Raw genomic sequence first — 16,835 nt, forward strand, 5'->3', positions numbered from 1 at the left:
AAATAGTGGATCACGTTTTCATTTTGAATAAATGTTTGTCTCTGCAAACTGCAGCTCTAACTGACATGGCAGCCTCGCCAGCAGGAGGGGTGATGCCAGGGACTCTTGCCATCCCCTCACACTGCAGAGGATGTACCTGGTATAATGTATAATATATACCTGGTATAATGCTTTGACAGCCATTCTTTTGATAAAGACTTTTCCAGTCATGGAATGTTATTTTCACAGATGCTGCCATCATTGTCTCTCTCAGCCCTGACATTACCAATAGTATGTTATAATATTAGATAAAGTTTAATTTTTATTATAAGTGGTGGGGGGGCTCTACTTCTTTATTCTGTGTTCTATAGTTTGCATTTTGTTTTTTGTCTGTTACTGGAAGACTTTGTGGAAATGCAAAATCAATGAAATTATGCTACTGCAAAGGAGCAGATAATGTAAAATTTAATAACTAGAGTAAATGAGATTTCTAATGAGACTATTTATAACCTACTGAAAGTGCAGTAGTAAATTATTGATATGTAGAAGAAATTAAGGTTTTGTTAAAGATTTAGCAGTGAGACTAGTCAGTAAAGGTATATATGTTACAAAACATACTTTTTCAAAGCTAGGAGAGCTCCTGGTTTGAGATTCGTAACTTTATAAAAACCTTAGCAATTTTAGTCCATAAGTCATAAATGAAAAAATAGCTCTTGGCGTTAACCATGCTAATGCTCGCGCAAATATATGAAGAAATCTTATTTTAAACGGTCATCCGCAGTGACTGGATAATTCACATTATTATGTTTATTTTCTTTCTGTGTTAGTCTTTCTTTGAAGACAAAGGGAAGATCTAACTTTGATTCCATATACTCCGTTTAGTTATATATATGTTGTGAATTACTTGGGAAGTTTGGCACGATGTTCCGTGGCCAAGCATCTGGCTGAGGTTTGTGCTGCCACGGCCAGTCCCTGTTCTGTGTTGCAGTGTGAGATGAGGAGCACTCTGGTGCAGCGCAAGTGGTTTCAGGTGCATTCCAGGAAGCAGCTCCTGTGCTGATTCTCTTGTCAAATAATTGCTAAAACTTAGGCATTGGAATGATCCTGGTGTTTACGTGTATATTTATGGTCAAATGCTGCTCAAAACATTCACTAAATGTTGAGGTTTTTACACAGTGTTTTTTTAGCAATCATGACAGATCTTTCTTGTAACTAAGAGTTGGACAATAAAGGGCGAAAGAGGACAAGTTTGCAGATAAAACAAACTGGGATGCAGTTAAGACACAGAAGCGCTGTCAGTTTCCATTTTGTGCTGCTTTTCCTGCAGATACAGACATATGTTTGCATTTATTTGAGTCATTTTGTGGTACTGCCCGGTTTACTTTACTGAAAGCATGCCTTCTACTGAGGATATTGTCTCATGAACATTTCCTTTTTCTGTCAGGATGGCTTCTACTAGAACAATATTTTCAGTGGTCTTTTTTTATCTTAGAGAAACAAATGCCTGATTCATTTTTCTAGAAAAAACAGGAAGCTGTGAAGTAGACAGACTGGAAAAGAAATGCATGCTGTTACCTAAAATGTAATTTCTAAAGGTATAAAGCAAACTGGAAGTAACTCTTTGTTAGATTCTGAGGGATATTAGAATTTCACTGTTTTTTCTCATACTATCTGGACCTCATGTGAAGAACAATTTAAGATGATCTTGTTAAAAAGAAAACCAAAACCCAAAAAACACTCACTCATATGAAAACTTCAGATGAAAGCAGTTTCAGCGCAGCAGCCTCTGCACTTTTGTGAGTGATGTTTTCTGTGCCCTTGTTCAGTATTGCTGTGCTGGGTCTGACAGATTCTCAGCACAAATACTTTTCAAAGCAAGAGAAAAGACCAAATGGGGAGATTGAAGTTGGGATGTATGAGGTTGAGATATTGATACAACATTTTAGTATTGATACAACTATGATACAACATGATACAACATTTTACTATTAAAAAAATCACATCTTTTCTGAGGGTAGCTAGCACTTTTCTCCAACCACTCCATATGCACACACACACTTCACACTACTCCCCAGTCAAAATTGTATTTGTTAGCCCTGTTAAATGTCTAGGCTAAGCATTGCCTGATCAGTCACTCTCTTACATTCCTAAATAAATAGATTTAGGGACTGCATTTGACTTGCTAATAATATGTGGGATTTGTGCTGCCTCCCTTTCACAGCATTATTCCCTTTGAGTACAGCACAGTGTATTCCTGTGACCTGTGCCCATCTTCTCATACCAGTAATCCTCAGGCACGTGTTCCTTGCACCTCATTAGAAATCAGTAAGATGCACCTACATTGCTAAACATCTGATATTTTTACACATTATTCTGAGCTTAAGGGAAGCCTTGCTTGTCAACCTTTCAATCTTGAAAATATTTATTTTCAAATAGACTCTGTTTGATTGGAATATTACTGCAGTGCCAGAAATTACACTAATTCCTTATGTTCAGTTAAATCTTATTTGAAATTCTGGTCTCATTTTTAAATTCTCATGTACAGAGAACACCAGTGCAGAACTGTCACCCTTCCTAAGCTCAGGTCAACTGTCAGTTTTGAGACATCGTTTCTTTATTTTGAAAATGTTTTGTTTGAGAAAAGACTTGGTCTTTTAACCAGCTCCTGCTTTTCATCTGTTTTTCATGGCAAATGATCACGTTTCCCAACCATTTGCAAACAGTGACTGTCTGGCAGGATTTCCTGGATACACATTAGTTTTGAGATTTGAGTAAAAGGTCAACTTTCTGAACTCTGGCGATTAGTGTGGTTATTTGTCCTGCCTTTTCTTCCATGGGAACTAATCAGCTCATATGGAAGGTAGAAATAGCGTCCAAGAAAAATTCATCTGCTAGCTAATCACCTCCACCATGAATCATAATTAAAAAAATAATCCAAGTAGGACATCTCCTGACCTTTGTGTATTAAAATTCTGAACAGCTGGAACCAATATGTTTGGAGTCAGAGTTTTGTAAGAAGCTTCTGAAAAAGTTATTCATGACCTGATCCCATTTTTGTCTCTTAGAGTGAGGTGCTGAGGCCCTCGCAGCACATCCCTCCAAGCTGTGTGAACAGAGAGAAGTGGATAACTAGTACTGACTGTGAAAAGAAGCATTTCTTTTAGACCTTTTTCTTAATATTCTAAGCTGATCTTCAAAATTAAGAGGGTAATAAAAACAGATAAACCAACAGATGTTTATAGAAGTTTGACCAGTTTTAATTTGTTTCTTGTGACTCCACTGAAAGAAGCAATGGGATTTTTCTTATGTGCACATGCCATGTAGAAGATTGAAGCCATAGAAATTTTTCCATGTTGTGAGGATACCCTCTAAATGGGCAGTAGGGAACAGTAGAGAAGTTGATGTTGATAAAAGGCAGGGTTTTATCATTATTTGCATAGAATCCATCAGACATTTCTTCAGGCCCTGAAAGTGGAGGGGTGTGTTTGAGTATCAGAAGTCCTAATGGATTTCTTAATCTTATAGGGAAGAGGAAAGAGCCATGCTCCACATCCATTAGCTCCAGCAGCTGAGTTTGGTTGATTGCTTTCCTTTTCCTCACCTTCTGAGGACTTACAAAGAGGGCAACATTCTTTTCTACCTTTTGTCTGTTTAAGAATTATGTATCTCCTGAATCTTCTGTTTTCCTTGCTGTATTCTCAGTAGTGATTAAATGGCCCAAATGGAGGAAGTAAGATAAGTCCTGATGCATTCAAGGTCATGGTTGTCTCAGCATTCAGTTAAGTGAAGCAGATTTTTTCCTATTGAACTTATTTTGCAGAGGAAATGCCAGAGGCATCCTGATAGCTGCTTTCTCTGCCCGGGGTGTCTGGAGCCTTTTTTCTGCTGTAGGAATGAGATCTGAAGGTTTTGGGTTTGTAGGGTTGGGCTGGAGGGCAGCAGAAGCAGCAGTGCTGGCTGTTTTCCAGACCGGTGTCAGGATGTCACCAGTGCCACTGGCTGGGGGTCACAGGGACCCGAGGGGAAGCTTTTTCAGACCTTGCAGAAATGCTTGGGCACAACAACTCCATCAAGTAATCATGTGTTCATGTCCTTATGTACATGCTGCACATGGAAAAGAAATCTGTATTGTTTATTTAACTTTAACAACAATGGTTCTTATGATTTTGTGATTAATCTGCATCATATAACACTTAAAAGGATAGCAGGGACTAAGAACCACAATTTGTGGCTGGGTGGAAATGGAAGTGTTATGAACCATAAGCAAGTGAATAAAACCTCAGTGTTTACAGGTACCAGTCACAAAGTTGTTCCTGATGATATTTCAATAACAAATTATTTTCTGTAATACTGAGAGATTTGAGCGGCTTGGTATTTTAAATAATTCTATCTACCTCATAACCACTATTGAGGTAGATAAATACAGACCCAAAATAATTTTATTCATCTAAATAGTTATGTCAGTGATACATTGAATTAAATTTGTTGCCTAATCAATATGTTTAGTTGGTTATGTTTAGTTGGTTATGTTTTGCATTTGCTCTTTGGCAGACCAAGGTCTTATTTACAAGATGTAAATCTTGGTCTGAAGAGTTAGGGATTTGGGTCGTGGAAGGAAAAAAAATTAAAAAATTAGTATCTAGTTTGGCTCTGCACATCTGTTGTGCTGTAGCTACTGGCATTCATATAAAACATAAGTATTGCTGTCTGTGAAGCTGAGTGAACAGAAGTTATTTTGGCCTTTTTGGAGCTTAATAAATGTACTGACCTGAAGGCTGAGGTTGTGAGAATGATCTCTGACTGAGAGCTGCAGTACCAGGAACTGCTTTGCACAAATGTGTGTATTTTGAGCCAGTGTTCAGTTTCTAGTGATGGAGGATTGTCTGTTTGGCAAAGGTATTCCTCAAACCAGTCTGTGTTATTGTTTGGAAATCCTGACCAAGCAGTTCAGGAGCTCGTCATAGGAAAAAGTTGGAACAACTGCTGTGCATTTGTGGAAAGAAACTCTAGAGACTGCAGTAACAGTATTTTGTTTTCTTTTGAAGAAATGTTGTTCTCTGTATGATTTCAAAATCAGAAGGTAGGCAGGATTGCAGATGGGCCAACTTACAGAGTAGAAAATAGTTTTATTTCTGCAACAAAAACCTTTTACAGACGTGCACTTGAATATATTGCAATGATCTGAAGCTCTTAGCAAGTAACTATTCAAATTACAAAGGAAAAACAGTGCACAGTTGTTAGTTAAATAGCAAAATAGAGTCTTATTGGTATTATGAAAATTAATTCAACCTTCTAAAATCTCTGATTAAAAAGGCACCAGTACTAGAACAAAACCTCTTTTAATTTTTTTATTTTTTAGTGAATTTAATTTTTATGTTAATGAACATGCCAAAATGCACAATTAACAGAAACATTAACATTAATTTTCTGACAGACTCAGAAACCAAAACCTGAAATAAAAACTTTGATTACAGAGGAGAATTCTGAGACTAAATTCTGTGGAATCATGCATTTCTCTGCCTCTGGCCAGTGCAGTAGAATATAATGTTAGGTATTTTTTTCTATAACTTCAAAGGTATTTTGTGTCCTGTTTTGCTGTGGGTTGTTTTTCTATACTACCATCTTTTCTTGCCTGGGGAAGATTTTTAATGGGTCCTTTTAAGGGCACTGTGTAGTTGAAGGGGGAGTTCTTGTTTTTGCATTCATTTCTACTAGAATGCAGAATATGTTAAAGTAATAACAGGAGTTTGTCTAGAAATGCCACCTTGGTAGTCAAGGAGTGTTTATTAGGTTGGGCCACTTCTCCCATTCTTGTTACAAGACAGCACCAATTTAAGTTTTATGTATGCAAACCCTGATTGTTCATAAATATGGTCCTTTTTGACATGGATTTTATACTGGCAAAGTGAGACATTCACAGCAAGACCTGGTGATAGCCCTCTAGCTCAAGTAGAGGACAGATAGAACCTTTCATTTTATAACCTGTTCAACAATTTCGGAAACTGCACACATCTGAAAATGTCATGTATCGCTCACAAAAGAACGCTTTGTCTTCAAATTGCTACATATTCTCCTAAATAAAATAAACAAGGTTTTAATAAAATCATAATATGTCTTTAAATATGAGTTGCTACAGGCACTCATCATGTAAACAAATGCATTAATGCTATTATATACTGTATACTTTAAAAAACCCTAAGAATGTTCTATATAATAGCTTCATTCAATACCTTTTTTTTAATTCTCTCAGGAATTGGGATTTCATCCAAATTCTAAAGGTTAAGTTGTCAATAGAACTCAAAGGGTGTTTTGTTTCCATTTGTATAACTAGTTTAATGTTTTTTAAGGCCTCCATGTACACCAACAATGGAATCAGTCAGTTACAGGGGAGCTTAGCAGGACATTCTCGAAGTTCTCTTCACAGCAAATTATGCTGAAACTAATTTAGGAAAAGAGCAACTCTCTTCACAGAAGGAGTTACTTAGCATAGGGTAATAAATATTCAAATACAGATGTAATGTTCCAGCTTCAAGATCAGAGATGAGGATGAATACGCAACAGCAGAACAAAGTCCATGGTTCAATCAGTTTAATAATTACATTGGAGCTCCTTGTAAAAGCTTCATGTAATTTTCATGAAACATTACTGGTGTCTAAAAAGCAAGTGCCATGAATTTGATTAGCTTAAACTTGTGAGCTGGAGTGCTGCAGAGCATCACTTGAACTCCCGCAGTAACAAGTGGCCGAACTATTGAGTGTTATTAATTTCTGCACTCTAAAGGAAAGTGATTGATAAATACTGGATTTTATATTTGTGTGCTTTTAGTGATGTAAGGAATGATATATTCTCATTCTTCCCAACTGTTGAACAGCAGAAATGGAATCAGGAGCATGCATCTCTAAGCTCTTCCACCTAATAGCTATTTTAGTTTCACATGTATATACTGGGTACGTGATTTTTTGCAAAATATTATTAACATTTTGGCTTTGAATAAGGCAAAATTTTGTCAGTTCCTTATTAACAGTGAGTAATGTTGGCATATAATTAAGTTGCTGAGGCAGCTGCTTGGGCTGAGCCTTGGTTGTTTTGAGGTGTCTGTGGGGGCTTGAGTGCTTTGCAGCAGCTGTGGACACGCTGGGTGCACTAAAACCTTAGTACAGCATGTGACTTTTGGTGTCTGATTTTGGTGTAAAATGAAAATACTGCTGTAGATTTTTGTTAATCTCTCCCACTTTTTCCTTCTCTGTGAAAAGAGAGCTGACTGTGAAATTGGCTGATGCTGTCCCAGCCATTTCACAGCTGATGCTGTCCTGGCTAAAGGGCACTGTTGAGAGCAGTGGCCTGGCCCTGTCCTCCTCTTTTCAAATATTTTTCTCCATTTTCTTCACATGGGGCTGCAGGCTCAGGCAGATCAGTCTGTTGATGTGTCTGAAACAACCAGCATGATTTTGAACATAAAAGCAATACGTATTTTGTAGATTCAGGGGCTAGGTGTTTCAAAGTACTCCCTGAAAGTGCTGAATACTGTTAAATATCTTGTACCCCTGATCTGTAGAATGGGGATAGCCTTGCAAAGCCTAATGGAGATGTCTGAAGTTTCACTGTGAGGATTTTCTCAATATCTTTTAGAGATAGTTTATTACACTTGTCACTAGAGCAGAGGTTGAAAATTTGGCAGTAGGTTTGGGATGAAGCTGCATGTTAGTTTAAGAAAATACTTCATAGTGCATCAGAAACAGAGCCTTTGAATAGTGAAATGCACTTAAGTGAGTAAGACAGGTGCTCTCCAGAAAAAGCGTGTGATTAGATAAGTAACTGGTATTACAATGCACGACTGCAAGGGAGTGAAGAGAAGCTAGCACTGAGTAAGTTGTGTTCATTGTGCTAAACTTTCCATGTCACACTCGTTGGGTAATGTGAATATAATCTGAAAAAAGTCTGAGACAAGTGCCAACCTAACGACATTGATGCTTTGTCTGCACAGTCTGGCATGCAAACTGTTGATGCCAACCAAGAATTTTCTCCAAACGTTTTCTGTGTGGGCTCATGCCAGCGTGAAGCTCATTGTCTTTAGCAGGATGTGATTCAGATCATAATTTAACTCAGTCCCATTTCCACTTAAGTTTGAATTTAAAAGAGCAGTAAACGAGTTACAAGCCATAAAAATTGGTGTGACCTACTGAAATTGTAGGATTTTCAAGCACTTGTAGGAGAAGTGACTGTCTCTTCCGTGTTTGAAGGTAACTCCTACATCACAGGCATGGCTGCAGTCTGCTTAAAGAGTTAAAGTTATCAAATGTACAGGTGCATGAGTAACATTAGGCCATGGTGCTGTACTTTCCATGAAGTCTTTTCATGTTGTAATGAGAGCAGAGTTTCACTCTTGAAATTTTCCAGTCTATGGTGAGAGAAGGGGAAAAGCAGCGTGGCAGAGGGAGGCATCTAAGGACAGAACACTGAATTCTCATGCAGTTGTTGGACCACGTCCTGCCTTTCCCAGCAAGAGGCATTCGTTCACAAATTGTCTTTCAGTATCCAGGAAAACACATAGCATATGTGCAGGTGTTTTTATAAGAGGTAACATAAAATGTTTCTCACCTACTGATTTCCAGTGAACAGTAAATGCCTCCTGCTTTTGGCTTAGAAGGATGGCAGTAACAGAAGTGCATGCCCAGGTCCGCAGAGCTGGCAGGCGCTGGCACAAGGTGACCTTGGTGGGACAGGCAGGGGCAGTGCTGAGGGGCACAGGCTGTGTTTGCTCTGGCCACAGTTGCTGTGGCACCCCCAGCCAGTCCTCCCACCAGTCCCAACAGCTGCCATGAGCTGCTGTGAAGTACCACCTAATTATAGCATTTTCTTGATCCTCTTGATCCCCTTCAGAGATTCCTGGTCCTACCCTTGGCCAAACTCACCACCCAAAGGGGCAAGGGCCCGCGAGGGTGTGACAGTGGCACCGCTGCTGCTGCCATCCTTAGGGAGGAGGTGTTCCCTGGTGAGCAGTGGCTTTGGAGCTCTCTAAATGTCCCAATAAGTGTAACTGGTAAGCATTTAGGCTAGTTTCATAGTGCAGTGTCATGTATGCTCACAAATTCCATTAGTTCCTGGGAGAACTGGACGTGTGCACATAGGGTAATTGTTTCTAAAGCTAAAAATCATTCCCGTTCGCATCTTGCATTTTCCTTACCTATGACTGTAAGAAATAAAATATCACATAAAAAAGAATACTAGAGGTAAGTTTTTTAAGAAGTAGATGGTTCTAGACTTTTACAGATGCCCAATATTCTGTGAGTTTGCACACAGTTCCCCTTTGGCTGCTGCATCCTGCATGGTGGTGGTTACTGGAATAGTGTGGGGCTTGGCTCTGCTTGTAGTTTTACCAGAAATTGCACTGCAGTACCCTGAGCAAACTCAGACAATAGAATCAAATGTTGTGTCCCTGAGGTAATTTTCTTAAATTTAAAAAACTTCCCATCTGTATAAAGGCGTATCTTCCACATCACACAGTGTCAGAGCAGTGTGAATGGCCTCTGCCTTCCAATACACTTTCTTTGTGTGCTGCTTTTGTTGACAGGGAGCAGAGGGACAAAGAGAAGGTTGGGCAATGCCTTGGCTGTGCTGCAGGAGATGCAAACAGATTTCCCAACCTTTGCTTTGGGTGGCTGGAGGTGCTCCAAGGCCGGGTGAGCAGCGTGTCCCTGCCGGGCTCTGAGTCAGAGCTGGGGCTGTGCTGGGTGAGTCACAGCTTCCCACTCAGCAGCAGCAGCTTCACTCTGATGTGGCTCACTCGCAAAACCCACACTCAGTCCCCTGTTTAAGCCCGGGTAAAGTACCCCAAAAAAGCTCCACGCTGTTGGTCGAGCTCCATGTTTGTGTTATTTCAGGTGATAGTGCACTTACAGAATAATCAGTTTGTCTTTCTCAGCTCCCCTACAACCTTTTTAGATAAGTTGCTCTGAATTTCCTAATACCAGAAAAAAACAAAACAAACAAGAAAAAAATCATGATAAAAATGTCTGAAAATAGAGCCCACTGAGATACATTGGTTGTTGGAGAGCATAGAAGCAGGAAGAGAATTGGTGTCCCTAGTGCTGCTGCTTGCTGATTCAAACTGACTGAGATGTCTTGGCAAGGCTGCAGTGGAAGTCAGGGATTAGAGCCTTGCAGTTACAAAATGCAGGACAAAGCAGCAGCACAAATCCAGAGGAACGCTGACATTTCAAAGCAGGAGACTGACACCCAAACAGGAGGCATTTAACAAAAGGCTGAGGTGCAACAGGTGGAACAGAATCCTGAAGTCTGAGTAAAATACTCAGCTGTTTACATCTGAGCTTTGGTTTAATTTTTCTTTAATGAGGGTCGACTGTTGGGATACAATTTTGTTGTATGGGAGCCCTGCAGGGCTTTGTGGGTGGGAATGCCATGATCTGAGCAGGCTGGAGAAGCCGTTATGGTAGCATGTTCTCTGTCCTATTTGTCAGATTCTTGTGTGTCTCATTTGAGGTTTTTTATCATTGAGTTTGTAAATATTTAACTTTCCCTGATTTTATTGGAACATGCAAAATTCTTGTTTGCATACAGTCAGTCTCATCACTCGTGATGCAGAAACAGAAGCTAAAATGGACATCTCTGCTTTTCTGTTCTGCTTGTTTATGAATGAAGACCTTGTTGAAAAATGGCCAGCTCTGATATTAGGATTTATAATAATAAGAAATGCAAAAATTGCTTATGAAAAACTTGAAAGTGAGAACTTTAGTATGGATTTTGGGGCTGCCTCGTCATGTGTTGGAATATGCCTCAAATAAGAATCTTATAAAAGTTATAGAAGTAAGTCGTAGAAGTTCTTTAATTATCTACATAGTTCTATTTCAATATTATAGATGAGGCAAGATATTGTTAAAGTTTGAGGCTCTGTGACTTCATGCACTGTATGCAAGAATTCTTATACTTGAAATATAAGAGTAAAGAGAATAAAAGCTAAAATTTAATAAAAATTTACAGTGACGGGAGAGTAAATTTTAATTTATTAAATGTTTTAATCCTAGAGAGAAGCAATGGTGAGTGGTTTCATTGTGAATAATAACAAATACTCTAGAAGCTGTGAAGCAAGGAAGTGGCTTAGCAGTTTGAAGCTGAGTAACAATCATGTAAAAGTGTGATCTTCCATTTGAGAATTGTACATTAAATGCAAAATATTAGGAGAAGAAAATGGCTACAGACTGCATAAAGATGTCACATTTTTCTGTTCTTTAAAAAATGGTCTATGTTCTTTTCTTTTTTAACTTCCTGTAATTCACACTATTTTTGGTAATACCCAAGATGTGCATCACAATATAGACTGAAACTTGGTTGTGGAATTGGTCTGGTGATGAGCTGGGTGTGGAGTGGTGACAGCAGTGGTGGCCGTGCCACTGGGGTCTGCAAAAGCAATGATAAGTGTAAGATGGAGCTCAGCAAAAATTTTAGGCTGATCTTTTATGAAAGTTGAATCAAAATGGTTTTCCAGACACAGAATGTTTAAATTTTTATGCCTCTTGACGTGTTGTTCTTAAAGACTTCCCTCTTTGTGACAAAAGAGCTAATAGAGGAGAACCCACTCCAGTACAGACAGAACCTGGTTGGCTGGTTGGGCTTGAAGCCAGGCAATCCCCTGATAGACAGTAGACTATTGATTGCTTCAACACACTTCCTTTTTCTTTTCTTGTTTCAAATAGAATTACATGCTCATCCTTAAAATGCTTGTCCTGTTAAGTTTCTTACAAAACAGGTGCATTTCAGTGTAAACTTTCAGTTGCAACAAGACCATAGTTCTTTTACCACTGAATTCTGTGGCCAAAAATATTTCGCAGGGATCATTGTTATTGTTACTTCACTGTAAAATTTATGTGGATTTGTGCATGACTCCACTGTTTTCGGGAGAATGCATGTCTATGAGAGTTTGCATGCTGAAATGGTAGGTATGTTGTTAACTACATTGCAATAAAAACTCTTAGTGCCTTTACAGAGAAATTGGTGATTACACATAAAGCTGTCATAAAGCTGTAATCTGCCTGGTTTGATAGTGGGAATATTTGCTGGCATTCTTGGAGACATACTTTTCATAATGTGGAAAGCAAGAAAGCAGTTGGATTTGGCAAGACAAATACTTGTCTCTTCAACATTCAGGAAAATCACCATTGCTGAGTGAAGAATGGCCATACATTGTGTATTTAGAAAAAGACTGGTAGGACAAGAGTAAACAATTTTCAGACAATTAAATAATCTGAAGATGAGTGTGTACTACAGATTTTCAGTACGACAATAGAATTTTTCAATTGTTCAAATAAAAGTAATTATTCAGCAGTAGAACAAAAAGAAATTAGAGCAGCAGGGACAGAAGATCAGAAGAAAAAGTGAGCAAGCAGATACTAGATAATTTCAAGTGGGCGAGGGTGAGATGACAAGGGCAGATGTGGAATAAGAAAACCAAATAGGATTTTCATGACCTTATGCTTAACTTTCTAAATAATATACCAGATATTTTATGTTAAGCTTGTATCTTTTCTTTCTCAGCCATATAGAAAAAATTACAACATGGCAAGACCCTCGAAAGCCGATGAACCAGCCACTGAACCACGTTAGCCACCATCCTGCAGCCACGTCCACGCCGGCACCACAGAGGAGCATGGCAATGTCTCAGCCAAATCTCAGTGAGTACTGGATGGCAGCTCTCTGGTGAAAACACAAAAGAGATAGGAGAGACACCTTCTGATTTGTTTGTCAAAGTAATTTTTGCTTCAAGAAGGTAGCTCTGATTCTGCTGTCAGACCCAACAGTATGTTCTCCCCTTCATTTACTTAATTTTCCCCTCTGTAGACTTGGCAGCAAGTGAATTTGTACTGTTTGAGGTGAAGTTCTAACATCTTGTGGTCTATTTTAGAGCCTCTATTTTTTCTACCTTTGGCTCATCAACTGCTTTGCTTGCATATATGCAGTAAGAGTGTTGGTTGCATTACAAGATTCAGTGGGCAGTAGCAAACCATAATGTGAGAGTGGATATCTGCAGGAGAAATTTCAAAAACATCTGAAAGGTTAGGGTATCTGCGGAGTGTGGCAGCACGTGGTGAAGCTAACAGTTGCTCTGCTGTGGCTTCAAACACAGCTGCATGTGGGTCAGTCTGTTTATAGCAGTGCTGGAATGGCTGAAAGGTGAGAATGGGACAGCAGGGGTTTTGTTCATACCAGCTCCTCCACTTATGTTAACATCTGTTGCATTGTCCCTAGTTAAAAAACAGCAGTACCCTAAATCAGGACAGTGAACAGAACATTTTTCTCCTCAGTTTATTAGTGGAAGTCAATGAAAGCCAAATCCTGGACTAAAACACATGTATACTGAATTTTAGAGGAGGATCTTTCTTGAGATTCAAAGGATTAGAAATAAAAGTTCATACCTAATGAAAAGTCTGTTCCTGAAGATATTTCATGTGCCCAATAAGGGTATTTCTACAGACTTCAAAATCTGTCCCATTAAATACAGTCTGTATTTCATTCAGCACCCTGCATACATATATATATATATTTATATATATATATGTAAAATATGGGGTTCTACTTTTTGTGGAGGTTTATATGCAGTTCTTGGCATAGTGGTTCAGATGTGTGATTGAATTTCCCACTAGGAATAGTATGTAAAAATCTGCTCAGTATCCATATTTATTTAGTCCAGAAAACATACACACAGAGGAATTACACAGAAAGATTGCAGAAATCTGCAGAGAACACTGAAGCCCCTGAATACTTGACATGGCAGTTTAAAATCTGTAACTGTCGTTTCCAGTGCTGCAGCAGAATGCCTCTATTTTTAAATTGCCATGGCCAAAAGGCAGGGCCTGTGTGCTGCCCTGTGCCTCTGTCTTTCGCCTTAGTGCTTTTTTTTTTCTTTTTTTTTTTTTTTTTTTGTACTGTAGGAACTAAAAGTTTTTCTTTTGAAGATGTGCCACTTCTTAAAAGAAAAATATTTAAGTATTTCAGGTCCACACACTGGTCTGCACTTCCAATTGCTAACACATGTGTTTTCCTTGTACTTCTTATGAAGAGGAGGAAAATATGTTTTGTTTTGTAAAGCTAGTTGCTTTGGTTTATAAACTTCTTTCAGCAATATTTGCTGGGAATTGTACAAAGGCACTTACAAACATTTTATCAAAGCACAGAGTGGCACTAAGTGATACCAAATCATAGTATGCCTGTGTTGGAGGCATACAAAAGCATATAGTGAAAGTTGGTTGAGGTTAGTAGTCATACTACAAAAAATCTGCTGTATTTTTCTAGCTTTTCTCTTACTATGGTTTTATGTTGCCTATTTGTGAGCTGTAAGTGTACACTTCATTAGCATTAGTTTTCACACTAACATTTAAAGCACTGCCTTTTAAATGTTATAGAACAAAGGCATCATGTGTTTTTTCCCTTGATGCATCTTGTTGAATTTACAGGAAAGTAATATATGCTAGGCAGGTTTCTGTGCTCATTTAAACACCATGGCTAAATTCAGTGACATTTCATGAATGAAAAGGAATATTTGTCACACAGATTGAAAACATGTTCTTGCGGGTTAGCATATATTTAAACTTATTAATTTTACCATTATTGTTGTGCTAAGATGATTTGTATATGTATATTTGTAGATGTAAGGAAAGCACAGCATTAATAGGAATGTTTTCAGTGTATGTTTTGTTGTTGGAAGCAAAGGGCAAGAGATCAGTGTCAGACTAAAGACAAGCAGAAAAAGTGTATTTCTTGCATCTTCAGAGCGCCGGGCTGGGGTCACCCTGCTGCCCCCCACCCCTGCTGCCTTCATGCCATTCCCTGCTCTCCAAAGATGGTGGAGGGTGACTTTCGAACACATGTAGCAACACTTAGAGGAAAAAATAGGTCCTTACAGGAGCTTCTTTTGCAAGATTTTTTTAATTAAATGCTTTTTGTTTTGTAGTCTTTCTCTATTCTACATTAGGCAACACTCAAAACCATTGTTATTTCCATCCTTCTCCCTTTAAAGTGTTTCAAACAGATTTCTTTTGTGATTGTACTCTTCATTCAGTGGGTAAACACATTCTGGTCTTCATTTAAATATTTTCCAAATTTAACAATTTGCAACTTATTTTTCCATAAAATAATGAACCCCTCTAATAGTATTTACATTTTCTGCATGAGTTAGCTTGCATTTATATGTGAGTTCCTTAAAAAGCTCATACAAAAAGAACTGCAAAAAACCTCAGAAGACTTCTTGCCCACCCTATGGCACAGCTGGGTGTGGGATTTAGGCCTTGGAGCAAATAGCAGTTGCAGGCTGCAAGGCACAGTTACTCTAGGTCCCGTGTGAGCGACAGAAATGTGTGTTAAGGGGTGCCCAGAGTTTGCTGGTTTGAGAGATTTGGGCACTGCCACTTTGTGAAAGGCCTCTGAGTTTGTTTGGGTGTGGATAGGGGGATTTCAGTTTATCTAACCGTGGTTAAAAGTGGTGTTTGGTCTAACTCAAGCTGCCAAAGTCCAGCCAGGTGGGGCGTCCCTGATGCTCCCTACGGCCACCACTGTCCCCTTCGCCGTTCCTCACAGTGGCCCCTCCTGCAGCAGCAATTACAGACAGGTGTGCCTGGTTTGACTCCTTCTGGTACAAAAGAGAACCTGTGTGATTCATTAGACTGTGCACAGAGATGGGATTGGTGGGCAGAAAGGGTTTTAAATGCTGTAGTTACTTATGACCTGGCTGTCAGGGAGGGAGTGACAAGTCTGGAGCTCAGGAGCAAGCTGTGTCCATGTGGATCTTCTGCTTAGAGCTGAGCCATCTTCTGTTACCCTCTCTGTTTTCTCCCTTGCAATGTCTTGTTTTCCAGGTGAGTTTGTACCAGATGGTCTTTCAAGGTCCCTGCTGACTGAGGCTGTTCTGCAATGATGGTTGATGTATAGTATCTGTTGGCCCAGATAAGGCTGCCTTCAGAAAATGTACCTGGATCACTTTTAATTCTGTACACTGACATAGCAAATTATAAATATATATTCTCTTAGGTTCTGCCAGAATGAATTCATTAATATGCACATTTGCGGGGAAAAAAAATCATAAATAGTGTTACAGTTCCTGACATTTTCAGTGTTCCTGTACTCTATATCTGGAGTAAGTTGTATTGTTTTGTCTCTGTGCTGCTGGTTTATCAGCTGTCTGCTAGTCACATCCTCAAGAAGATTGGATAAGAACCCCATTAGTGGACTCATCCAGGTGTACTGAATGCAGGGACAGTTGCTGGGTGATCAGTATTAATGTTGTGAGCTCACAAAGGTGGAGATGCCTGTTCTGAGGGAAGGACTTCTTTCCTGGCTGAGTTTCCACACACGGCTGAGGCCTTGCACAAGTTATGGTTGTGTCCATCGTGGAATAGCTTAGCTGGGAAAGGGCCTTGCAAGGGCTCCAACCCAGCCTCTGCTGAAAGCAGGGTCAGTGGTGGGACCAGAGCAGAAGCTTGGGACTTTGTGCGCACAGGTGTAGAAATCCTTTTTGACAGAGGAGAAGGTCCTGGTGCAGCTCTCACATGTTCTTCAGGAAGGAGACTGGCACCATGAAGAAAATTCTACCATGAGCCCTGAGTGGAGCAGTGTCAGAACATGTCCCACACCCACACCCACGCACGCACACACTCAAGAATGGAGAAGAATTTCTGGCAGAGGGAGAAGGGTGCCACATGTACTTTAGTTTATTCTTGACATCTCCACTTTCACCTGATCAGATTGTGTGTAAATACTGACTATAAGAAAAATAACATGACTCATCTCTGGTAGAAGCTGGTAATATTTATCTTAATTTTATAAATCAACCAGTTCAGGCAGAAGACAGT

At 39.3% G+C, this 16,835-nt stretch overlaps 1 protein-coding gene across 1 annotated transcript in view; it reads left to right on the top strand.

Moving 5' to 3' along the window:
* Positions 1-16,835, top strand: part of WWTR1 (WW domain containing transcription regulator 1) — a 40,572-nt gene that overhangs the window by 7,831 nt on the left and 15,906 nt on the right. The window contains exon 2 of the mRNA XM_074547601.1: positions 12,529-12,665. Within this exon, the coding sequence (XP_074403702.1) occupies positions 12,529-12,665 (137 nt within the window). The remainder of the gene's footprint in view (positions 1-12,528; positions 12,666-16,835) is intronic.

Source organism: Zonotrichia albicollis, chromosome 9 (genome assembly GCF_047830755.1).
Source record: "Zonotrichia albicollis isolate bZonAlb1 chromosome 9, bZonAlb1.hap1, whole genome shotgun sequence".
Taxonomy (NCBI): domain Eukaryota; kingdom Metazoa; phylum Chordata; class Aves; order Passeriformes; family Passerellidae; genus Zonotrichia; species Zonotrichia albicollis.